At 36.7% G+C, this 27246-nt stretch overlaps 1 protein-coding gene across 3 annotated transcripts; it reads left to right on the top strand.

Annotated features, from left to right (window-relative positions):
• Positions 1 to 12177, top strand: LOC131553352 (probable serine/threonine-protein kinase irlD). 3 transcript variants are annotated; one of them, XM_058797957.1, is made up of 12 exons: positions 1 to 328; positions 1181 to 1260; positions 2259 to 2346; positions 2425 to 2490; positions 2575 to 2738; positions 2945 to 3071; positions 4019 to 4648; positions 4829 to 5010; positions 5174 to 5394; positions 9281 to 9416; positions 11772 to 11860; positions 12038 to 12177. In XM_058797957.1, exons 2-12 carry the CDS (start codon positions 1219 to 1221, stop codon positions 12132 to 12134), a joined length of 1842 nt encoding a protein of 613 aa, XP_058653940.1. In that variant the 5' UTR covers positions 1 to 328; positions 1181 to 1218; the 3' UTR covers positions 12135 to 12177. The 3 variants fall into 3 exon arrangements, with proteins under 3 accessions (XP_058653940.1, XP_058653941.1, XP_058653942.1); XM_058797958.1 differs by lacking the exon at positions 1 to 328 and having other exon boundaries at positions 750 to 1260; XM_058797959.1 differs by lacking the exons at positions 1 to 328; positions 1181 to 1260; positions 2259 to 2346 and having other exon boundaries at positions 2407 to 2490; positions 2575 to 2722.
• The last annotated feature ends 15069 nt before the right edge of the window (positions 12178 to 27246 follow it).

Below are 27246 nucleotides of genomic sequence, written 5' to 3'. Positions count from 1 at the left end.
AGTACAAGCTTCGGGGTTTCGGTGTTGAGCGTAACATCACTACTAGAACATCCGGGAATCGTTGGCATACTTTTTAAAACTTACTTTAAACTACCTTTTTAAACATACTGATTTGGGACATACTAATTCTATTTTCGAATAATATTTATGACGGATAGTATGCGAATTGGGACGCAGCACTGTTTTGTATGCTTGTGTAACTATTCAAAAAATATTAAACAAAGGAAAGAAGATTGTTCAAAGCTCACTCTCGTGATTTCACAAACGCTGTGAGAACGAATCAATACAAATAAAAAAAAAAAGACCTGGTTGAGAAGAAAAGTTAAAGGTAAATTTACTTCCGGTTGCTTGAAATGTCTTGCCCTAAGGGTGTAGTAGTAGTTATTTTCTATTTGGACACAAACTATCTTGGTGTTTAAGGACCTCAGTGCCTGTTACAATAGTCTAACGTTACATGATATAAAGAGTGATGCAAATTTCAACAAACACCATTATTAAAAGTAATGCTAATCTATTAACTGTGCATAAAACCTTCTTCATAAAACCTCATTTGGGTGTACCAGCCGTCAATCTGCATCCAAATATATATATATATATATATATATATATATATGTTTAACGCATTATTACATTATACTTATAAATATTGTTACAAATAATAGTTATTATCATTTATTCTAATACTTATAATTTAGGCTAATTGCCTTGACTAAATATTGATTTATTGTAGGCCTATATAGACTTACTGGATATTCTAATCATGTCTTCATAATTTAACTTTGACATTGACTTTTTGATTAGATTTTCTGTGTATAAGACTTGCCACTTTTAAAGGCATTGCACAAATGGTAGCAGCTGCGTAAGTTTTAAATTTAAAAGTTTAACCTGACTAAACCAAATAGCTTTAAAATGTGGATCATATACACCATTCTGTATTACTTCACCATGATGAGTAGGAACTCTCTTAATTAATGTTTAATGATTCTTCTTTTTTTTTTTCTCAGATGTTAATTATCTTCCTTGCGATGAATGCTAGTCGACTTTACCTATATTTATCGAATTCTCAGTAAATGAATCGGACCATATTGAGTTATTAAATTGTTTAGAGTGAGTGTTTTGGCCTGAGCTCAGACACACTTGTTTATTTCACATTTAACACATTTATTCTTGTATTTCTCAGGAGTTTGGTGTATTTTATTTATATTTGTGTAGTAAATCATGGCTGTTGTCAATGAAGGAGCTATTAAAAAGATGCTGAAGGTCAGTATTATGCCTTTTGGTTTATTCTTTCATTTGAATAGTTCAATTGAGTGGGGGAGAATATAATGAGCATTTGATATTATTGTGTCAAGATGAAAAATAATCTCATATATACTGTATTACGCAGGTTACTTGTCTGTGTTTATATTAGATGTACTGAGATAATTGTCATTGATTATAGATATGTTTTAAAGTCAAAATAGTTATGTTAATACTTTATAATAACTTTAATAATATTAGCAGATATTTTTACACAACGCTTAACAGATCATTATTGAATGCACATTTAAATAATTTGATGCCATCTTGATTAAATATATTTTCATACAGTTGTGCTAAGACTTTGAAGACATAAGGAATTATACATAAGAATTTTAGAAAATTAAGAACATTATTACATAAAGATGATTGTTTTAGCATCAAGATTTTTTGTATAATTTCTCATTCTTGTTAATGTAAAGATAATTATAAATGATAAAGTATATTTATATTTAAAATATACAGTGTTATTTTAATATTATGCATATGCTATCATATATTAATATTTTCAGTTTTCATTGTAATTTTAGAAATTTGTTTCGTGCTTTTTTTTATTTTTTTTTATTTTAGTAGTTCAGTTCATTTATTGTAGTTGCAAAGGCAAGCATTCTGTTTATTTATTTATTTTTTAAAGTTCAGTTTATCTACTGTATCAGGCAGGTTATTTGTCAATATTTATATAAGCTGTACTAAAATAGTTGTCATACTGGATTTTGGGCATTTCATATGCTATTTTACCGTTTAAAAGTCAAAATTATATTAATATTTTATAACAACTTTAATAACACAAGCAAACTTTTTACGTATATAACAGATTATTATTGAATGCACATTTAGATAATTTGATATGTCATGTTGATACAATATATTTTCATACATTTCATTGTGATAAGGCTTTATAATGGAGACAACAGTTTGTTGGGTTATTCATATAAGTGTATTATTTTTTAATACTTCAGCAATACAAATACAGAGATCTCGCTGTCCGAGAGATAATAAACGTCATCTCTCACTATAAAGACCTCAGACCTGCTTTGGATGCGTACGGTAAGATTCTGTGTTTTCTAGGTCTCTGGAAACATAATTCTTTGAGTTTCCCATGAATAACTGATGTTTGTTTCACAGTGTTTAGTGATGGATCATCCAGAGACTTGATGAGCCTCGCAGGAACTGTTCCAGTTAGTTATAGAGGTGAGTTAGAGAACTGTTTATAGTGTAAAGATGAAGGCTGCATTATAACATATATAACCATGCATGCATGTTTTCCTGTTTCAGGGAATGTGTATAATATTCCCGTGTGCTTGTGGCTGCTGGATACATATCCCTACAATCCTCCTACATGTTTTGTGAAGCCCACCAGTGCGATGATGATCAAAACTGGCAAACACGTCGACGCCAACGGCAAGATCTACCTGCCATACCTGTACGAGTGGAAACATGTATGACTCAATCCATCACACAAAATTATTTCATTCTAATATCAGTGTTTTTTCCTCATGTCTCATTGAATAAAAAAAGATATTGTTTTACGCTATTTCAATACACTTTGCCAGTGATTGATATTATTATGAAATCAGGAACCTGGAACACGTCAGATATCTCACTCATTCTTTTATTTCCGTTTTATTTCATCCTGGCCCATTAGCCCCAGTCAGATCTGTACGGGCTCATCCAGGTCATGATTGTGCTGTTTGGCGAGGAGCCGCCTGTTTTCTCCAGATTCACCACACAATCTCCTTACCAGGCCGTCCTAGCAGCCGGACCCCCAAACCGTAAGCACAGCTTTTTCTCCCCTAAAGCTCTGCATTCACGAGCGAATCTCACAAAACAACTGACAGGAATTTTCCATGAGATATATTCAGTTTTAAATAAGACTTTTTAAAATAAGAACTTAATTATGTTTTTTTTTAATTAGAACTATAATATTATTTTAATAAAGACAATGAAGCCTGCATTTGGCATCAAGACTGATTTGCAGATTTTCTCATTCATGTTATTGTAATGATAAATTCTAAAGTACTTTTGTAACATACAATTGCATACATCAATTACATGGACACTTTTTGCTTCCATCGGAATGAATTCATTCTGACTGACGAATCCGAACGTAGTGTTTACATGAACGCTAAATAAAGTGATCGAGTTGATATGCGCGTTTTATATGTCACAAGCTTCTGATTGGATTTAATCTTTTGACATGCACACACTGCATGAATATACAGAATTTCCCGCTGTTATCATATACTGTTTTAAAAACCACATGTGATATTTATCTACTTCGGGTCCTAATTAGGTGACAACCAGAACATTAACTTTTGTGCAGTGCTGCTTACTTTATAAAGCAGTAAAAGTGTCACCTTCCCGCACCCAAAACACATCATTTGCTCAAAGTTAATAAAACCTTCCTGGTTGAAGATCAAGGTGAGAGATTCTAGATCCGAATGGATGTTTATACTCATGCAGTGTATGACTAATTTATTATTTATGTTAATATTTGTAGTTTTAATTCTAATTTAATATGTTTATATGGTACTAATACTAAAATCTAAATTGTGAGGTTAATTGCATAATTATAATTTCATTGTCAAAATTACTGTGTTGTGCAATTGAGATATAAAACCTTAAAGTAAAAAATATTTGCCTGACCACTTATTAATGTATATTATATATTTTCTTATAACTGTAAAATAAACAACATTTATTTATTATTTATTTATAGGAGTTAAACAAGGGATTGCATGGCCATCTGCACAGACTTCATCAGAAGAACTGGAAACTGAATCTCGCTCTCAAAATACAGAAATACTACAGATGCAAGCTATCCAACAAATGACTGAGGACATGCGAATCACCTGGCGGAATGAATCCTCTACAAGACATAGTACAAAAATAAAGGAGCTGTTAAGAGAGCCTAACATAAAAAATATAGACAGCCTCTACTTTTATAAAGATGAGAAGTACATGATTGGGTCTGGAGGAAGTGGCACACAAGTATATATTGGAATAAGAAAAGACGGTATTGACGTGGCCATTAAACTAATAACCAAGAACCCAAAGAACAACAAAGACTTTGAAAATGAACTGAAGCTTTTGCAAGATTTAAAGCTTGAAAGCAAGAATATCGTCAGGTATGTGACCTGTGCAGAGGATGAAGATTTTTACTATCTTGCAAACCAGCTTTGTGAATATGATCTAGAGGAGTATATGGAATATCTTCGTCAGCCAGAGCAAAAGGACAGAAAAGAGACCGCTTTGAGGAAAATAGTGAAGGAGATGCTTCTTGGCCTTCAAGTTCTTCACCGTGCTGGAGTGATACATCGTGATATAAAGCCTAGAAATGTTTTGATAGGTATAAATATACATCTATTTTTACTTTTTCATTTCTCAGATTAATGTAAATCACTCTACGACTTTATTAAAAGCGATGGTTCAAAAATTTACATTTTCTCGTCATTTACTGCTGCTGGTCCTCATCCAGATTTCAACTTTCATTCAGCGTATTCAAAACTATCATTCCTACTCCTATTAGATAAAGAAGAAAGGGCAAGGCTGGCTGACTTTGGTATAAGTCGCAAACTGGACGAGGGGAAAAGCAGAGTTTATACTGATAGAGCTGGTACACAAGGCTGGGAGGCAACCGAGATCCTGGAACAGTTCGAACAGGGCAATGCAGCGATCAAAGCTCATTACAAACAGAGCTCTGACATTCAGGTTTGTGAAATACCATGAATCGACTGCAGTCATGCCAACATGAGCTAATCTAAGAGAGGATTTTATTATCAGTTGAGTTCACAGAACTCATGTCTGTTTGTGATTTCTTGAACTTTTTCTACTCTAATCATGGCCAGTGGTTAGTATTGTGCATTTATTGTAGGTTGCGGGGATGTTAACATATTACATCCTCTCTGATGGGAAACATCCTTTTGGTTACGTCATCTCACGTGAAGCGAACATTCTAGAAGGGAAACGTGTTCGGGATGATGTCAAAGACAGCACAGCAATGGATCTCATAGATTGGATGATCAGCAAAGACCAATCTGAGAGACCGACCGTCGACAAGGTCCTAGATCACCCTTTTTTCTGGGATGATAAACGGTAAATTATAATTAATGCTTGATCCTTAGAAAAAAATCATTTGCTCCTTATTCTTGCTTTATCTTCTGCCTAGTCTTTCACTGCATTCTTTTACTTCTTGATCATTTAATGTGTTTATTTCCAGTATTATATCTAGGTATTGTATATATATTTGTTTATTTCCAGTATTATATCTAGGTATTGTGCTGAAAGGTGCTCCACGCATTCTGTTTATCATTATTTACAGGCCTCCAAAATACTCTCCAGCCTTTGTTGAAGAGTTCACAGAACTGTTATCAATGATTTCCTCAGAGTGTGACTGTTTTACTATTGCAGGGGATTTTAATATTCACATAGATAATGCAGAAATCAAAACTGCAAAAGAAATTATTACTGTTTTAAACACTTTTGATCTGATCCAGCATGTGCATGAACCCACACACAATCGTGGACACACTCTAGATTTACTCATCAGTAAAGGTCTAAACATTTCATCCATTGTTATTAAGGATGTAGCACTATCTGATCACTTCTGTATTTTCTTTGATATATTGATCTCTGTTACCACTGAATCTAGATCTGTCTCTGTCAGAAAGAGATGCATTAATGAGAAAACTAGTGCGCTATTTATGAAGGCTATATCTTTAACACCAAGCATTTCTGCAGACTCTGTTGATCTTCTCCTGGATTCTTTTAACTCAAAAGTTAAGAACGTTATTGATGATATTGCTCCGACAAGGGTCTGCAAAAAGAATGGCAGACAAAAATCACCATGGAGAAAATCAACAGCAGTTCAGAGTATGAAAAGACAATGCAGAAAAGCTGAGCGGATGTGGCGGAAGACAAAACTTGAAATTCACTATAGCATCCATAAAGACAGCCTTCATGCTTTCAATGTGGAACTAGCCACAGCTAGACAGACCTTCTTCTCAAACCTTATAAACAGTAACTTAAACAACTCTCGCACTCTTTTTGCTACTGTGGAGAGACTGACAAACCCCCCGAGTCAGATACCCAGTGAAATGCTCTCCGACAGTAAATGCAATGAGTTTGCTTCCTTCTTTTCTGAGAAGATCAATAATATCAGAAAGGATATTGGCATATCTACTTCTGCAGAGGTCACACAGATTCGACCGCAATTTCAAAAAGAAGTGACTATGTCTGTTTTTGAAGCAATTGATAGCAAAATTTTGGAAGAAATAGTACAGCACCTTAAATCATCAACCTGCTATCTTGACACACTTCCCACATCTTTTTTCAAAAGTGTGCTTAACTGTTTGGAAGCAGATCTCCTAGAAGTGGTGAACGCTTCACTTCTTTCTGGGACTTTTCCAAACTCCCTGAAAACTGCAGTTGTTAAGCCCTTTCTGAAAAAGCGCAATCTTGATAACACAATGTTGAACAACTATAGACCAATATCAAATCTTCCGTTCATAGGTAAGATTATTGAAAAGGTAGTTTTAATCAGCTGAACAACTACTTAAACTTAAATGGATACCTGGACAATTTTCAATCTGGTTTCCGAGCGCATCACAGCACAGAGACAGCGCTCATTAAGATAATAAATGATATTCGCTTCAATTCTGATTCAGGCAAAATATCAGTGCTGGTACTACTAGATCTTAGTGCTGCGTTTGACACTGTTGATCTTCTCCTGGATTCTTTTAACTCAAAAGTTAAGAATGTTATTGATGATATTGCTCCGACAAGGGTCTGCAAAAGAATGGCAGACAAAAATCACCATGGAGAAAATCAACAGCAGTTCAGAGTATGAAAAGACAATGCAGAAAAGCTGAGCGGATGTGGCGGAAGACAAAACTTGAAATTCACTATAGCATCTATAAAGACAGCCTTCATGCTTTCAATGTGGAACTAGCCACAGCTAGACAGACCTTCTTCTCAAACCTTATAAACAGTAACTTAAACAACTCTCGCACTCTTTTGCTACTGTGGAGAGACTGACAAACCCCCAAGTCAGATACCCAGTGAAATGCTCTCCGACAGTAAATGCAATGAGTTTGCTTCCTTCTTTTCTGAGAAGATCAATAATATCAGAAAGGATATTGGCATATCTACTTCTGCAGAGGTCACACAGATTCGACCGCAATTTCAAAAAGAAGTGACTATGTCTGTTTTGAAGCAATTGATAGCAAAATTTTGGAAGAAATAGTACAGCACCTTAAATCATCAACCTGCTATCTTGACACACTTCCCACATCTTTTTTCAAAAGTGTGCTTAACTGTTTGGAAGCAGATCTCCTAGAAGTGGTGAACGCTTCACTTCTTTCTGGGACTTTTCCAAACTCCTGAAAACTGCAGTTGTTAAGCCCTTCTGAAAAAGCGCAATCTTGATAACACAATGTTGAACAACTATAGACCAATATCAAATCTTCCGTTCATAGGTAAGATTATTGAAAAGGTAGTTTTTAATCAGCTGAACAACTACTTAAACTTAAATGGATACCTGGACAATTTTCAATCTGGTTTCCGAGCGCATCACAGCACAGAGACAGCGCTCATTAAGATAATAAATGATATTCGCTTCAATTCTGATTCAGGCAAAATATCAGTGCTGGTACTACTAGATCTTAGTGCTGCGTTTGACACTGTTGATCATAACATACTTCTAGAGAGACTGGAAAACTGGATCGGGCTTTCTGGGATGGTACTTAAATGGTTCAGGTCATACTTAGAAGGGAGAGGTTATTATGTGAGTATAGGAGAGCATAAGTCTAAGTGGACATCCATGACATGCGGAGTCCCACAAGGCTCAATTCTTGCACCACTCTTGTTTAGCCTGTATATGCTCCCACTAAGTCAAATAATGAGAAAGAACCAAATTGCCTATCACAGCTATGCCGATGATACGCAGATTTACCTTGCCTTATCTCCAAATGACTACAGCCCCATTGACTCCCTCTGCCAACACATTGATGAAATAAACTGTTGGCTCATCCAGAACGCTGCTGCCAGGATTCTGACTAGAACCAGAAAATTTGAGCATATCACACCAGTCCTCAGGTCCATACACTGGCTTCCAGTTACATTTAGGATTGATTTTAAAGTACTTTTACTCGTTTATAAATCTCTAAATGGCCTAGGACCTAAATACATTGGAGATATGCTCACTGAATATAAACCTAACAGACCACTCAGATCATTAGGATCGAGTCAGTTAGAAATACCAAGGGTTCACACAAAACAAGGGGAGTCTGCTTTTAGCTATTATGCCGCCCGCAGTTGGAACCAGCTTCCAGAAGAGATCAGATGTGCTAAAGCATTAGCCACTTTTAAATCCAGACTCAAAACTCATCTGTTTAGCTGTGCATTTGTTGAATGAGCACTGTGCTACGTCCGAACTGGTTGCACTATGTATAATCACTTTCTATTCTTAAATGTTTTAAATTCTTTTAAAATCAATTTTTAAATCACTTTGTTTTTATTGTTGTGATTTTTATTATTTTTAATTTCTTATTATTTTTAATGACTATTTCACTTCCTTTTATGTAAAGCACTTTGAATTACCATTGTGTATGAAATGTGCTATATAAATAAACTTAACTTGCCTTGCCTTGCCTATTAAAGATTCTGTTTTCTCTGGCAAAAGTGTCTCTCATACTGAGCTACTGGCGGTGTTTTGTTTCTAGACTTTGGGCTCTTTATTATCTTGCCATCTATACTGAGCTGTCAGTCTGCATCAGTTCTGATCCTCCTTGAGACAGCTCTACAACATGCTGCTTTGCTGAGTACATTGTTAAATTTCCCTATTAAATTAAGTAGACCATGTCAAGAAAAATTTCCTGACTAGCCCACATATTATTATTATTATATAATTGATCTGTGCAGAAATTATGTGAACTCACCCTTGAACATGCTGTATGCCTTCACAATCTTGTTTTTCCTTCAGAATAAGAGAGGTTCTTCACAATCTGGGGAATAAAGAGGAAGTCCAGGGATGCAAGAACTACAAAAACAATGAAAAGCTTTATGAAACTGTACAGAAATACACAGAGGGAAAAACCTTTTCTGACTGGAAGACAAAGGTGAGCAATGACTTCTTCACCTAAACGTAAGAGATGTGTTTTCCTCTCCTTGCTAAACTGCTGATTGGTTTAGTTACGGGTGTGTTTGTGTTTGTACAATTAAAGGCTGATTTATACTTTTGCGTCGACGCAGAAGTAAATGAAAAGCGACGCATAGCCTACGGCGTAGGTCAGATGCAGAGATATAAATTAGCCTTAACAGTACAGCAAACTAGATTAGTGATTATTCACTGGTAGGCAGTGTTGGGAAGGTTACTTTGGAAATGTAATAGGTTACAGATTACAAGTTACCCTGTTTAAAATGTAATAAGTAGTGTAACTATTTCAATTACTTCTTTAAAGTAATGTAACTGATTACATTTGAGTATTTTTGATTACTTCTAAATTTAAATGTCTTACTTTTTTTTTTTCTGTTTTTTTCTTAACTGTTAATCATTTTCAAACATTTAAACCAGGCAGGGTTAACCTTACATTAGAACTCAACACTGATGTCAACAATCCTTCATCACTTGAATTAAGATTATAATAATTTAATTTTAAAGCACAGCCACCACAAAATCTTTAGCACCTCTTTCTACTTTGAGATCGTTCTAAGGTTAAATGCAGATTTAAAATCATAAGATACAGTTTAATAGATACTGTTTTTGAAATCAAATCTTTGCACAGCTATGACAAGAAACACTGGCATCTAACAATGCCTTGGAAAAAACAGTTAACCTTAAAAAAATAAAGCATATACATGAAACCAAATAGGAAATAAAATGGTTATCAAACAAGCATGTGTCCTAAACTCCTGAAACATTGGTGTCTCATATTAGAGCAGTCAATGCAATTTGGGTAAGAAATCAATAAAATCTCTATGAGTGTGAACATATTCAGATGTAACCCCCTTTATAATCATAAACATTTTCATAAGTAACTGTAATTTAATTACATTTTTCTCAGTAACTGTAACATATTACAGTTACATTTATTTTGTTATTAAATTATGTAACTCCGTTACATGCAACTAGTTACTCCCCAACACTGCTGGTAGGTATTAGGTAGTACTCGTGACCCCAAACTGGGTTGTAGGGTCATTTCTTAGGGTGCTGTCACACCTGTAGATCGATTGCTTTGTTCCGAAACAGAGATTAAAATAATTACAATGTTGCTTTTTATTCTTGGTGCGGTTCACTTTCACATGGAAAAGTTTCTAAATGGACCAAAATTGTTAATACAAGTCACGTGTGAGTAAACTGTTCTCATATTGGTCAAAGTTCCACGGTTTATTTTCAGGAATTCCGCTCATAGCTGTCATCCGTCAGGACTGAACTACAACAACTTCGAGGGCTTATTGTTGGGTCTTTTGTAGCTGTCGTTATATTAATTTATTCATTTATAATTTTGAGCAGAAGTCCAGGATTCGTCGGGCAAACATTGTTAAAATGCACCTACTACAAAGAGCAATAAGACGGCATTATAAAATGAAAAGGTGCGCTTTGATTTTGAATGGCGAAGACGTGCTCACCCACAGACATCATCTACTGCTTTTCACGGAACTTACGTAATTACCCATTATACACTGTGATATAGCCTGGTTTGTTGGTCCATTGGATCGGATTGCTTTCTTACTACAACCGAACCGCTCCAGAGTTGGTTTTCAATCGAGCCGAGACCACCTCGTTCAGGCGATCTCAGACCGATTGTTTTGGTGCGGATCCGAGCGTGATTGCGTTCACATATGCCCAAACGAACCGAGCTAAGGGGGGAAATGCGCCAGGTTCCGAAACAACGGGCCAGGTGTGAAAGCACCCTTATGTTCAGACGGAGGGGAAAATCAAAGCTAAATAGCCTAATAAAGTACACCTAATCATGTATTCGTGCATATTTAGTACAGCAAAATAAACAACAGTTTTATTAAATTTCAAAGGGGGAGGAAACACTTCACTTCCATTTCTATTGTTGTTTATGTCTACATCTGTGCATCTTACAAATGTATAAATCACTTGTAATCACAAATTAGACAAATGGCAGCATGGATAGGTGATGTGATGCCCTTACGAATCATACAACAAAATGCACAAAGCAGAGGAAAATACAAAACACATAAGTTCAGTTGCAAAATAACTAAACCTGGTTTGTGCTGTTTTTATGTGCTATATGTGAGATTCATATGTTTTTTATATATATATATATATATATATATATATATATATATATTATAATTATTATTTTCAGATTTAAATGTTTTATTATAAGGACTTTTTTTTTAATAATAAACAATTTTGGTGTTGAAGAACGGAGGTTGAGAACTAGAGTGATTCTTCCTGCGCTGAGATTTCCAGGTGTAAGACCCTAACTTTGTATTTGCAGGCTCCTAAGACATGGACAAAAATTGGAAAAAATCTTCCCAATAACTTGCTTGGCCTGTTACGGCATTTACGCAATGCACTGGGACATCGGTAAGTATAGAAAAGGGGCGATATGTAAATTTCGCAGGATACAAGTTTAACAAAGAAAACCTCCAGTAGTTTCTGCATAAATGTTTAGAGTGTTTAACTGAAGGTTCCATTATTTTTGTATTTATTATCGTATATTATATATTGTAAGGTCTGAGTCTTTTAATTTGTTTCCAATAGGGAAAAAGAGTTCTATGACGAGAAGATGATTGATGAGTTTCCAGATTTCCTTATCAGTTTACATAGGCTGGCTATGGAAATGGGCTGGGAATATTGAAGACACCTGTACACAGTCTTTCTTTTTTATTTTCATATCATGCCCTTTGTTGGAGGCAAATATTTAACATATTTCACTTTTCAGTCTTTTGCTGCCTCATATGCTTTACACTTAATGTTGAATATTGATGTTTTTAATGTCCCTAAACATTTTTAAACTCCACAATATTGGTTTCGGTTTTGTTTCCGGCTTCACTACTGTTCGGACACTCCTGCTTATTGCTCTGCGCTTTGCTCCCTATTTATGTACTTTTTTCAGATTTCTCTAAGATTTTAACTTCAGCAGATCAGCACAGTGCTCAAACAACACATTTTTTGGAAAAAGAAGACTCCCACTGCCAGCAGCTTACATTCTGGAGATGGGAAAACACAGCTGCCTACATTCAAACAGACTAGATAAAATGCCTCTCGTGGAATCTACTTGCAGCATGAACTGCCACAGACTTCTACAAAGGATTGTGGTTCTTGAAACAAAGTTATTTGCTGGACTTCCAAAACAGGTGGAACACACAGCAGACGGTCATCATGGACCCCCGCAGCATACAGCCGGTGAGTCCTATGAATCTAGTGAATCTCAACAGTTTATACAAAGTGTAGAAGAACAAGCTGATCGACAGACTAATCGATGGCACAAACAGGGAGCGAGACCCAAAGGCACTCGAGACATCAGATTGTCACGAGTATCTCGTATTGCTGCCGTAGCATCCTCTACCCCAGATACGGCTATGACAAGACTTGTAAACACTGGCATTCTACAACCCCCTATACATCTTGAGAACAGATTTGAAGCATTAATGAATATGGGTGAGGAATCCCCAAATGTGATTGAACATAGATCGTGTCAGCCAGCAGCTAACATCGCTACTAACAGGCGCTCGAGGTCGAGCAGACAGCGGCACTCAGCTCAGAGCACAGCCGAGCCCAGGACTCTGATAGTGGGTGACTCTACTATCAGAAACATCAGTAGCAGGACTACAACTACATGCTGCTTTCCTCAAGCAACCGTCTCTGATGTGAACAAGGAACTTCGGAACATTCTGATGAAGCACAACACTGTAAAAAAAAAAAGTTGAGCCAACTTAAAATTTTAAGGCAACAAACTTCAGCAGATTTTTGAGTTTTCTCAACTTGTCGTTTTAAGTTTATACAACAAAAATTTGAGAATCTCCCACAAAAACAAGTTGAGCAAACTCAAAAAAAAAAATGTTTTACTAGCTTCAGCAGATTTTTAAGACAGACCGCTATTTTAGCAGCAACATTCACAAATGTTTACAGAACAAGCAGGAACCCAGTGTGCCTGTAGCTTTCTCTATCTCTGTTTTATCACGTGATAGAATCTGTAATGCACCAATCTAAGATTGCTGTAGAGACAAAATGTAATTCCATCAAGTTAGCATTTTAAACATTCTCTCACTAAAAAATAAATCATTTCTGATCAATGATTTAATAACCACAAACAACCTGGATTTTATGTTTCTAAATGAAACATGGCTTGAAGACAGCTGCAGTGCAACAGTCCTCAATGAAACAGCCCCTCCTAACTTTAACTTTACAAGTGTCTGCAGGACTGTTAGGAGAGGTGGAGGTGTAGCTGCTCTATTTAAAGATGTTTATCAATGCAAGCAAGTGTCATTTGGTCAGTACTTGTCTTTTGAATACCTAGGTATTGTGCTGAAAGGTGCTCCACGCATTTTGTTCATCATTATTTACGGACCTCCAAAATACTCTCCAGCCTTTGTTGAAGGGTTCACAGAACTGTTATCAATGATTTCCTCAGAGTTTGACTGTTTTGCTATTGCAGGGGATTTTAATATTCACATAGATAATGCAGAAATCAAAACTGCAATAAATTATAACTGTTTTAAACACTTTTGACCTGATTCAGCATGTGCATGGACCCACACACAATCGTGGACACACTCTAGATTTACTCATCAGTAAAGGTCTAAAGATTTCAGGTCAGCAAGAAGTCTGGCAGACAAAAATCATCATGGAGAAAATCAACAACAGTTCAGAGTATGAAAAGACAATGCAGAAAGCTGAGCGGATGTGACGGAAAACGGCAGCTTCTTCTCAAACCTTATAAACAGTAACTTAAACAACACTCGCACTCTTTTTGATACTGTTAAACGAGGAGAAAACTGAAGAAACTAAATCGGCATACTATCATCTCAAAAACATTGCAAGAATTAGATGTTTTGTTTCCAGTCAAGACTTGGAGAAACTTGTTCATGCCTTTATCACCAGCAGGGTGGATTATTGTAATGGTCTCCTTCCAAAGAAGACCATTAGACAGCTGCAGCTCATCCAGAACGCTGCTGCCAGGATTCTGACTAGAACCAGAAAATCTGAGCATATCACACCAGTCCTCAGATCCTTACACTGGCTTCGTTACATTTAGGATTGATTTTAATGTACTTTTACTCGTTTATAAATCACTCAATGGCCTAGGACCTAAATACATTGGAGATATGCTCACTGAATATAAACCTAACAGACCACTCAGATCATTAGGATCGAGTCAGTTAGAAATACCAAGGGTTCACACAAAACAAGGGGAGTCTGCTTTTAGCTATTATGCCGCCCGCAGTTGGAACCAGCTTCCAGAAGAGATCAGATGTGCTAAAACATTAGCCACATTTAAATCCAGACTCAAAACTTATCTGTTTAGCTGTGCATTTGTTGAATGAGCACTGTGCTACGTTCGAACCGACTGCACTGTATTTGATGTATAATCATTTTTATTTCTAACTGTTTCAAATTCATTTTAAATCAATTTTTAAATCATTTTAAACGTTTTTAAATTTCTGGTTTTATTGTTGTGATTTTTTTTTTATATGATTATTTTACTTCCTTTTATGTAAAGCACTTTGAATTATCATTGTGTATGAAATGCACTATATAAATAAACTTGCCTTGCCTATTTTACATTATTTCTGAATGTAGCAATACAATGTGACTTGTACGTGATCTTGTGTGTGTGTGTGTGTGTGTGTGTGTGTGTGTATATATATTAATCAGTCAAAATTCTTATTGTCGGTTAACTCCTTAATTTATGGTCATTCTTAATTTAGCCTTTTATACTATTCAATCTTTTTTTATTAATGTATTTAAAAGCAATTATTTATGGAAAAACTAATTTTAAAATTATGGTTTCAACAGTTATATTCATATTTAATATATTCATATAACCAAACTAAGGCTTTGTCTGTGGTCTTTCCATTTAAAATTAGAGGCAACCACTGTATTTAATCATCATCCAAACAAAGATGCTGCATACATGCAGCATGAGCCGTTTTTAATTTAAATTGAATTGTATGATTTCGAAATTTGAAGCAAAAACTGAATGGTCTGACTTCAGATTTGTGAAACTATAGCACATAAAACATCTGCACGAAACAAAAACAGTAGACGGGCTGATGAACGCAAATTCACTTTCTGCCAGCAGGTGGCGCTTAGAACACCAATGATACGGTGTTTCCTTGGTTTCCGCTGTAAATAAAACAGTGCAGTGCTTATGAACGCTAATATGCATAATACAGAGGCAAGACAGGAAGAAATACCATCTAAACTTTTCTAAGGACGGTCAGTTCCCCTCAGAGATACATTCATATAAACTCCTACCCCCAATTGTATCGCAATTCATTTAACATCTTAACTGATTTTAATCGTCACATATTTGTATAGATTTTCAACCGGCTCGGGGTGCATCGTTACATCCCTATGCTTCAGGTTTGGTTTCTGTGCCACATTTGGTGTGTAAAAGATGCTTTTACAATATGTAGTTTATTTACAATGTGATCTTACATTAATCGTGATTTTAAAATGTTTCTATAATGGGTATATTTCAGTTATATCGAATTAGTGTCACGCGCGGATAGAATAATGCTGGCTTTGTGTGTTTAGAGATGAATTGTTGTGACATTTGCTAATACAGGACATATTGATAGGGAATGAATGGATTAGGAATGAACAGTAAAATGTGGTGTATGATGCTGTCATGTGGGGTAGTAAAGGGAGAATGTGAATGGAATGTCATACCAAAATGACTTGTGTTTTTTTTACGAGTCTCACAAGTCCAAGTCAAGTCTCGAGTCAGCTGTTCACGAGTCCAAGTCAAGTCGCAAGTCTCTATTTATGTGACTTGTGCGACTCGAGTCCCAAGTCGCAGACTCAAGTTTCCATCTCTATTTAGCAAATGTTAAGAAACAAGACTTTTCATGGAGCAGCATCTCTGACGGATCTGTGAGCATGTGCCCTGACGTCTTGTGAAAACATGTTAAATCCTGCGTTAACGTTCCCTTTCAAACGGTCTCTCCCATTGCGTGAAACGCCGGGGGGGGGGGACCTGTTTTACTCTGTACTGAAGTCTGATTTGTTCACGTTTGTGTAGCTGCACAAACCAATGCCACTTTAGCCCACCAGAAAGGGCGGGGCTGACCCCTATATAAGTTGGCTCAAAACGCCATTCATCAGATCATACTCCTTAAGCGACGAGGATCATCTCTTCGTTAACTCTGCAATCAAGAAGCCGAAGAAGGAAGAAGCTCAGCCTGAAGCTCGCCGCCATAGAAGAGCCCCAGCAGTGGAAGAAGCGGTAAGCGTTCCCCTTTGGCCATCCGGCATTTAAAAGAGCAAATTTCTGAGCAAATTTCCTAGCGACGTTGTTTCAAATGTCGCGCTGCGAGTGTGGCTTGTGCAGGGAACCCTGCACGATGCAGAAGGGCAGTGAGTGCATCGCTTGTCTGGGCAGCGCCCACACCTCACTGAGACGGAATGATCTCATTCAGAGCATGAGTCTCGCTCTTCTCCGCTCGTGGACCGCCTTTTTCAATGAAGGCAGCCCCGCTCTGCCATTTCTCTTCTCTCAGCGAGCTCGGAGAAAGAAAAAGTGGAGTCACGGGACTGACAACCGGGTTTGAGTGATCCGATGCCGGCTCAGAGCCTACGTGCACAAAGTGTTTTACACGTGAGGAACAGGTGCAGTGCGTACCCAAATATTTTACTGCTGTGATAGCAGACCAAAGAGCAAATTTCCTCTTCACACCCTCTCACTCGCGAATTCAGGCGTGGCGAGCCTTCATTCGCAAAAAATAGATCCTCTCTGCTGTATCAAGGCTGTGGCCCCCTGGACGACCTCTCGCCTGTTTCAAACAGGACTGAGATTAGGCCTGACCTCCAGAAGGAAAGTAATCATAAAGGCATGATTTGGAATCCCCGGCATGAAGTTTGGACCTGAAATCATGTGATGTGTCCCGTATGCTGACCTTTTTGCAGGAGCTGCTGGATAAGGGGCACGCCCCCTCCACGCTCAAAGTGTATGTGACAGCTATTCTCATTCTCTCGAAGCTGGCCAGTCGATCAGCAGAAACGACCTGATCGTTAACCTCCTCGCCCTCAGCCTGTGCCGTCTTGGGACTTGTCTACAGTCCTGCGGGCCCTTCGAGCCACTCAGTTTGGCCGATTTGTGGCCCTTATCGCTTAAAACGGTCCTCCTCCTAGCTTTGGCGTCGGTTAAGTGAGTGGGTGACTTCCAAGCGCTGTCAATCAGCGCCTCATGTCTTTGAGTTTGGACCTAATGACTGTAGAATCATTCTAAAACTAAGACATGGTTATGTTCCTAAAGTACTCTCAACTCCGTTCAGAGCTCAGGTGATCTCCCTATTGGCACTCCCCGTTACAGATGGTAAGCAGGGCCTGAACATGCTCTGTCCAGTGAGGGCTCTGAGAATATTGCTAGAGCGCTCTAGCCTGTTTAGACAGTCAGAACAGCTTTTTGTTTGCTTTGGAGGCTGTAATAAAGGACTGCCGGCCACAAAGCAGTGATTTTCTCATTGGATCGTAGAAGTGATAGCCTTGGCTTATGCCTCAGAAGGCTTACAATGCGCTATAGGTGTGAGGGCCCATTCCACAAGGGGGATGGTCTCCTCCTGGGTGTGGTCCAGTGGAATTCTATTGGTGAGATTTGTGCGGCCACCGGCTGGTCGTCACCGTCCACATTTGCCAGATTCTACAACTTGGACGTCCCTGCCTTACAAGCGTGAGTTCTTTCAGTTTAAAGTACCACTCTTCCCCCTTGGGCGAAGCTGGTTATATTAGCAGCTGCTAGCTTGGGGCACAATGTGCTCATGTTCTTAGGGGTCCTTATTAGTGCTCTGAGACTGGGCTCACAGATCAGGATGTGCTGTATCTGCTCATAGCGCAGCGTGATTGGATGCGTTCCCCATAGTGTTTCACGCAACAGGAGAGGCCGTTCTAAAGGGAACGCTCCGATTGATTAGCCTACATGTGTTTATTGTAGACCTTATTACTACGCAAAGCAAAAGTTGCTGAAATATCACAACATACGTACAATATAAGAGTGAGCGGTTTATCTGTCGATCAGATGCGTCACAGTAGTGTTCGTTACTATAGCAACAGCAGACTCACGACGCATTGTGTTATAAACATCAAACAATCATTGTAAGAAAAACAACTTTCCCAGACAGCAGTTGACTCTGTGCCGGATCCGTTTTCAAACCGGCAAATCCATATTACAGTCACATCCGTTTCAGTGCTGTAACATGGATCCAGCCCGGGCCCGGTTTCAGTGGGCGGGAACTACTGTCGCAGAGCAGATCCGGGCCACGTCCGAAACAAGCGCGTTTTTTTCTGCGGTTCAGAACAGAACACGTCAAAGATATTTGCTCTGATCAAAGCAATAAATTGTATTTTGAAGTAAATTAAAATAGAAAACCATTATTTTAAATTGTAATACTTTTTTCTGTATTTTTGATCAAATAAATGCTGGCTTGATTAGCATTTCACGGAAAGAGTAAAAAAAATGTGTTGTAATATACTGTTTCAATATCTTAGAGAAACCAATTTAAGTGGAAGGATATATATATATATTAAAACAGTGCTTATACACAACATTCTGGTCCACACTCATACCAGATGGTGGCGGTAATGCACCAAAAAGTTGTTTGCCAACCGCCAATAAACCTTAGTCGAAGAAGAAGACGTCAAGACGATCGAGGCACGGACGGTACGCTGTTATCCTCAAAAACTTCACTAAGGTATGTCACACCGTGTGATCACACTGTTCTACTAACAAATTAATTTCTTATTATGTTGTGTACTAGATAACTAAAAGGTTTGGTGTTTTTAATGCTCCTTAGATCGGTGTTGGACCGGCGAACACTTTAGGCCTATTATCAGAGGACTTGCTAACATGAAGAAAACGGTCCAGAGGTCTGTAATTATACGTAATTAACAAATTTTAACTTAATTACTTAATTTAAACTTTAGTAATTTTGACTGCTTCTATTAAAATTTTATGTTCAAGATTGCTGCCTGTCATGGTGGGCTAGCAATGTTAATGTTTAAGTGCTAACCCTCAAGGCTGCATGCATTTATTTGATCAAAAATAAAATTAAAAAAGTAATATTGTGAAATATCATTTGAATATATTTTAAAATGTAATTTATTCCTGTGAGTTTTCAGCATCATTACTGCAGTCTTCAGTGCATGATCGTTCAGAAATCATTGTTGATTCGTAGAATCATCGTTCATAACATGTTGATTTAGTGCTGGATTTTTATTGGTGCTCAGTTATCAGTAATGGTTCTTAATATTATTAAGCTCTAAATATTATTATACTTAAAAAGTTTTTGCTGCGTAACATTTTCTGGAAACATTTTTATGATTTGATGAATAGACAGTTCAAAAGAACATCATTTATTTGAAATATATTTTTTGCTTCATTATAAATGTTTTTACTTTTATCAATTTAATGCCTATTTGCTAAATAAAAACAGTAATTTCTATTAAATAACACACACCAAACATTTGAATGGTTGTATATCATGGTTTCTGCATATATTAAGGAGCATAACTGTTTTTCAACTGATAATAATCAGAAATGTTTCTTGAGCAGCAAATAATATTATTAGAATGATTTCTGAAGATCATGTGACACTGAAGACTGCAGTAATGATGCTGAAAATACAGCTGCGCATCACAGGAATAAATTACGTTTTACAATATATTCATAAAAAACATATTTTAACTGATAATTACTTTTAAAATTGTAATTAAAATATAATGTATTTCTTTTTAACTTTTTATTCATCAATAAATCCTGAAAAAGTATCACAGGTTCCCAAAAAATTAAGCAGCACAACTGTTTCCAACATCAATAACAACGGAGTATCGAATTAGTATATTATAATGATTTCTGAAGATCATGTGACACTGAAGACGAGTAATGATGCTGAAGATTCAGCTTTGATCACAGAAATAAATTATATTTTGAAGTATATTAAAATAGAAAACCATTATTTTATTTCATTTCATTATTTTTAATACTTCACAATATTTTTTTTTTTTTTTTTCTGTATTTTTGATCAAATAAATGCTGGCTTGATGAGCATAAGAGACTTATTTCAAGAACATTAAAAACAGTAATGTGTCCAAACTTTTGACCAGCCCAGTCCCCTTGAATAAGCAGGCAGAACGCTTTCAGGCACATCCTGAAACAGAGGGGCACTGAGGAGACAGACATGTATTACATTATATTGTTTGGTATGGTTTTTATTTATAAAAGCTTTGCCAAAATATGCTTTTATTTCTGTTAACGGTATGCTCCATGTTAATTGGGTAAATGAACTGAGAAATTGTCCAGCAACACTATATAACGATCTGTTTCAATTTCAGCTTCCACCTGAGAGCCGGTACTGTCAAATAGTAAGGTGAGTCCTTTTTTTATTTTATTTTTTATATATATATTTTTTTTTTTTAGTTTTCAGTGGAGTTTGAGTTATTCAAGCTATTTGAATGCCACAATTTATAATTGAGTATTGATAATAATGAGTGCCTGATAATGTTACAACTTGTGCTGTTCAAAACATATTGTTTGTTAGGGCCGATTTTGAATTGCAGCTTTCTGGAGAAATGCTCCTTCAAATAACTTCACACTCATCCTGAACAATATACCTGTTATGACAGTCATAGTCCTCTAGCAATGCTATAGTCTGTGTGTCATTTGGGTACAAACCCTTTTTCATCTCAAGTCGGTGATTAAAGGAAGTGTGTATGACACTGATGTCCCATGCACTAATTTCCACAGTGGAGCATGTTAATAAACTGTGACTCTTATGTGTAAGGCTTAAACATTGCCTTCCTTGCTTTGTAATACTAAATGAAACAAATACATTCATAACATATCTGTGTAATATGCAATTAGTTGTGTATTTTTTAATATATAAAACAGGTGGCACAGTTTCCCCTTGCTTTTCTTCTGTTATATCAGTTATTTACTTTACACCTATGGACAGTAAGCAGAATGAACATTATCTTTGTTACACACAAAGCAGGACAAAATTAATCGATTACAGGAAAATTAAAAAATGCTAACCATGGATAACATTTATGATGTGGAAAAGCATATACAGTGCGTGCATAATTATTAGGCGATTCAATATTCTGATCATATTTTTTTAAGCACTTTTACCAATTCCAAACCATATTAATCATAATAACTACTATTAATTTTGTGTACGATCATTTTATAATTACAGTATATAATCAACAAGAACTGGAAGTGAGAAATGCTTACTGATGATCCTGAAGGAAACACGATACATTAAGGGGGTGAAAACTTTTAAACAGAATGAAGGTGTACATTTTTCTTATTTTGCCTAAATATTTTTTTAATTTAATACTGCCCTTCAGAAGCTACAGAAGATACTTCCCAGACAGCAAGCAGTGTCGGCCCAGATCCGGCCCACATGTGGCCCGCATCTGGCCCACATTGATTTCACGCGGGCCAGATGTGGGCCGGATCTGGAGATCGGATCTGGGCCAACACCATGTTGCTGTCTGGGTTACATGTTTCCCACAAGACAAAATAAGCTCAATTTACCCTGATCTTCAAATTCAAAAACTTTTCACCCCTTAATGCATTATTTTTTTCTTCTGGAGCATCAGTGAGCGTTTAAACCTTCTATAATAGTTGCATGAGAGTCCCACAGTTGTCCTCAGTGTAAAAAGATGGATCTCATACAGTCACTGAAAATCAGTGACTGTATGCGTTCTCAAAACTCCGGCCGTTTGATAATACCTAGAATATCAAAATCGACTGCGGGCTGCAGATCCTATTCCTATTTAGCACCCAAACTCTGGAACAGTCTACCTAACACTGTTCGGGAGGCAGACACACTCTGTCAGTTTAAATCTAGATTAAAGACACATCTCTTTATCCTGGCTTACACATAACACATTAATACGCTTCTATTATTCAAATCCGTTAAAGGATTGTTAGGCTGCATTAATTAGATCAACCAGAACCGGGAACACTTCCCATAACACACGATGTACTCGTTACATCGTAAGTTGAATGGCATCTACGCTAATATTTGTCTGTTTCTTTCCTAGTCTGTTTCTCAGTCCGTATCCGATCAGATGGTGGATCAGCACCAAGAGATGATGTCTACTGCCCTGATCGTCAGCGGAGACCAGGACACCCAGATGACCCCCAGAGATATATCCCCAGATATATCAACCAAAAATAACAAAATAACTAAAATATAATAAAATACCTAACTACATAATACTACTATTGTTAGAAATTGCAACAAAATTAAAATAGAAATATAAACTTTTGAACTGCGGGTTTCGTCTGGTCAGAGGAGAACTGACCCCCGACTGAGCCTGGTTTCTCCCAAGGTTTTTTCTCCATTCTGTCTCGGAGGGAGTTTTGGTTCCTTGCCGCTGTCGCCTCTGGCTTGCTCAGTTGGGGACACTTCATTTCTAGCGATTATCGCCAATTTGATTGCACAGATACTATTAAAACTAAACTGAGCTAGACAATGACATCTCTGAATTCAATAATGAAATGCCTTTAACTGAAAATTGAGTGTTTAATCTTATCATTATACATTACTGACACACTATCCTCCAATTTGATACTGTTAAGTGCTTTGACACGATCTGTATTGTAAAAGCGCTATATAAATAAAGGTGACTTGACTTGACTGAAAATCATACAGTCACTGCTGGAAAGTGTTCAAATACACAAATCACTAAACAAAAACACACAGCTGTGGATCATTCAGGGAACAACAATGTATTAAGAATCAAGTGGATGTAAACAACGTGGTCATTTTTATAAATTCAACAATTTTTTCTCTTGTGGACAATATGTAAATGTCTTATCCCTCTTATTTTGGTAAAATAATTAACATTTTGCAGATTCTGCAAGGTGTATGTAAACTTTTGACCTTATGTGTGTGTTTGTGTATATATATGTACTGTATGTATGTATGTGTGTGTGTGTGTAATATATTAATATTAAAAAGATATTTAATCTTTTTCTTTTTTAGAGACAACGAAAAGGTGGGAACTGTCTTTAAGCTGTGGAGTCAGATGGAGGGCTCGCATTTACCTCAAAAACGGCATTGCAGAAGACTCGAACAACTAGAACCAACTCAAGCACGCAATGGTGACACACATTTGTAAGACCTTTCCCTGTGATATAAAATTTCCCTGTGGTAATTATTCAGATTCTTCTCATTCTCATTGTGTAGCACTGTTTTAAGCTTGGTGAATATTATGTACAGTAAGCACTAGAAGTAGAGACTTATACTACTTGGGGTAGTGTTTTAAATTAACTTTAATTTTGCTTTTGATGCAGAAATTATCAAAAGAAAAGAGTAGTAAAAGATGTTTTGTGTAGTAATTCAATTGTTTTAATATGAATATTGTTTTAATAGTGTTCAGGACAGTAATTGTCTGTACATCTAAATCATTTCTTTAAACTTTTTGTTGTCTAAGACCTTCATATTATACCTTTAAAAAAAAAAGATATTTAATTATGTATTATGTACCTAGACAGCAACATAGTTCTGGCCCAGATCCAGCCCACATCTGGCCCGTGTGAAATCCATGCGGGCCAGTTGTGGGCCGGATCTGGGCCGACACTGCTTGCTGTCTGGGTAAGATGCTTGTAATCATTGCTTTAAAGGTATTTATCATTTCTACTTAAATAGTCATTATCTACTTGTATGATTTGTATTATCCGGGAACTGTACAAATACTGTGGCATATGGACATTACTCTTTTTATTTGTAACTTTTAAATGCAATACTCTTTTTAAATGCATTTTCTGTAAAGCTGCATTGGAATATGTATTGTGAAAAGCACTGTACAAATAAACAAATTGTGTTTGAATTCTTGATATGTATACAACTTATTTGTGTGTGTGTGTATGAATGCCTATATATATATATATATATATATATATATATATATATATATATATAAAATACACAAAATGAGCTGGCCCAGATCCGGCATGGTACTGGACCAGATCCTGCCCACATTTGGGCCAAATCACCATAAAGGAATCCACATCTGGTCTGGAGCTGGCCCAGTTCTGGTCCAGATCCGGAAAAAACGGATCCATGCCGGTATTGGCCCGTTGTGCCAAAAGACACCGGCCCGAGTCCGTTACACGGATCTGGTCCAGAACATCCGATGGGTCTGGACCAGATCTGGCCCAAATGATTTTTGCTATCTGGGTTCGTTATGTCGAGATCACGAGAAAACAAGAAAGAAAAATAATCATAATCTATGGCCTCTTAGGACTTCCGTAATGACCAGCTGTTCCTCATCTTGGCTGAGCTTTCAATGTATTTTATTTTTTAGTAATTTATTTTCTTATTGAACATATTGAACAGAATGAACAGAATATACTTCTACAATGGCACATTTGAAAATAATGAACTTGAGCATGCAAAAGACGCGATATGTGAACGGCCCCTTAATGTCGAAAAGAAGACTCTGTAGCTGCGTCCCAATTCAAAGACTGCATCCTTCAGAGGACGGGTCCTGGACTTCGAAGGAAGCTCCGAGTCTAGCCTTCGCAGGTGTTCCCGATCGCCGCTCCTGTCACGTAGCAACGGTGCAAGAAGAGAGCTGCCATATATGTTATTTGTTAATGAAAATTAAAATAACTGGAGCCTGAATTGTTAGTTTTTGACTTTTAATGACCGAATTACACTTCAAATGTAAGTAATGGGTTTCGACTTACATTGTAATGACATGAACAAATACAAAATGTAAAGCTGTTAAATGTTGACATATCTTATCTTACCAAAATGTAATTATATGTAGTTTATTCTATTCATTATCATGTACATAAATGGACCATGATGAACACATTTAAACAGGTTTTTAACCCTGTTTAGTTTCATGCAGTTGAAGGGCAGCTGTCACAGTTGCTAGGCAACAAGAACAGTCCTATGTAGGCTAGACAGGTCCCAGTCCTTCGGACACAGCTGTAGTTAGCAACGATTCTAGCAATAAACGTTGTTCATTTTATTTGCAAAATAACAAAGTGGTGGAGTGTAATGAATTACATTCCTTGTATTCACATACAAATGAGAAGTATTTTTCAGTAATATCATCACTCCTGAAAACTATTACTGTGCCGAGGTCGAAGTGCTGCGAAGTGCTCTTCCGCCATACATTATAGTCATCATTTTTATCCACTTAGAAAATCGCCACTGTTTATTTTGTGTCACCATACTTAGTCGTGTAACTACTCATGTAACCGTCTTTAAATAGGGAATACATGGATGTGGTTGGTGGCTTCTAAATTCATCCCTGTTTGGATCCTAAGGAAGAATATATTGTAATATGGAAAAACGGTGGCGTTTTCCTTTAAGGATGAACGTCCCAGTGCTGGACTGGAAATATGCACTCAAACACTCCGGAGACCCAGATGTTGTCCCACTGGCCGCGCCAGGTTATATTGTGGCAGCCCATCCAGGTCCAGCGGCACCACCAGGGTCTCCCTGCTCAGCTGAATGAAAGTGTACATAGGCCAAATGTTTTTTGTTTTCTTTTTCTTCCAATATGTTTTATATATTGTTAATTTATTTTTGTGCTGTTTTTCTGATGTTGAATTGAAGTTATTTTGCAATTAGTTCTAAAAAGTACTTTTAGTACAGGACAATTTATTTTAATTTACAAATTATAACTTTCTTTGCAAAAATAAACAATTCCCAGGACTACTTCTTGTCTTTTATTTACACGTTTCAACTTATAATACAAAAAATAAAACAATGCACAGATATTACTTCGCTTAATTTACAAATAACTTAAATTACAAAAGTACAACTTCATTCATTACATTTTTAAGTTTCCCAGGAGCCCCATTTTCTCCAGAACTGTCCTAAAAGAAGAGAAAAGGCAAAGACTTATGAAAATTATTAAGACATATTTCTGGATCATCAAGTTTGCCTAAAACATTTGTGGACATATCTAGCATGACATCATTACAATAAAAATAAATCAATCAATAAATAAAAATACAAGTGAAAGACTTATCTAATTATTAAGTAGCCTTATCTACTTCTTGTCTTATTGTTGTGGACTAGCAGAGTTTTTATCCCCAGAAAAGGAATTATCATATTCAGCCCTCAGTTTAATAAATACAAGAACTTATGCCTCAGACCATCTAACAAATTAATCTGTGCAGTGGTATTGTTAGTTTAAGTTCAGATTTTTTAAGACCTAACATTTAACATTTGTTTCGCTATAGCTATTTGAGTCAATTAAAACACAATACTTACATTTATAAGTGTATTCATTGGCCGCCACAGCACCATCGCTGCTATTTTGTTTGAATAAAAGTCCCGTCTTCACCGGTGCGTTATGAATTCTGGGATAGGGTAGGCTGCGAAGGATACATCTGATGCGAAGGGCGCATTTGAAGTCGCGTTCGAATTACGGCAGCCTTCGTCACGCCGCGGTGACACAACTGGCCTTCAAATGGGTCCTCCGAAGGATGTAGCCTACGAATTGGGATGCAGCTTTTAGGTCACATTTGAAGGCTACTTACGTCATCGGGGAAGCCTCATTTAAGAAAAGTATCCGTAAAATTGCAAAGTAAAAGAAATATATAGTATTTTACACCTCAATAACAGTCAATTTTATTATAGTTACCTATTAATGTTAATGTTATTACCTATTAATGTTATTAATGTACAGTAAATTAGTAAAATATTAAACTAAGTTAATGCCTACTGTCACGGTTTTGTTGCAAGGAGAACGCAGGAGGCGAAGAG

The sequence above is a fragment of the Onychostoma macrolepis genome, chromosome 14 (genome assembly GCF_012432095.1).
Source record: "Onychostoma macrolepis isolate SWU-2019 chromosome 14, ASM1243209v1, whole genome shotgun sequence".
In the NCBI taxonomy this organism is placed as follows: domain Eukaryota; kingdom Metazoa; phylum Chordata; class Actinopteri; order Cypriniformes; family Cyprinidae; genus Onychostoma; species Onychostoma macrolepis.
The sequence above is the reverse complement of the archived record's forward strand: the minus strand, read 5'-3'. Positions and strand labels throughout refer to the sequence as shown.

Coding starts and splice junctions, on each gene's coding strand:
- LOC131553352 (XM_058797957.1), top strand. CDS start 1,219: ATGGCTGTTGTCAATGAAGGAGCTATTAAAAAGATGCTGAAG. Junction 1,261..2,258: donor CTATTAAAAAGATGCTGAAG/GTCAGTATTATG, acceptor TTAATACTTCAG/CAATACAAATACAGAGATCT. Junction 3,072..4,018: donor AGCAGCCGGACCCCCAAACC/GTAAGCACAGCT, acceptor ATTTATTTATAG/GAGTTAAACAAGGGATTGCA.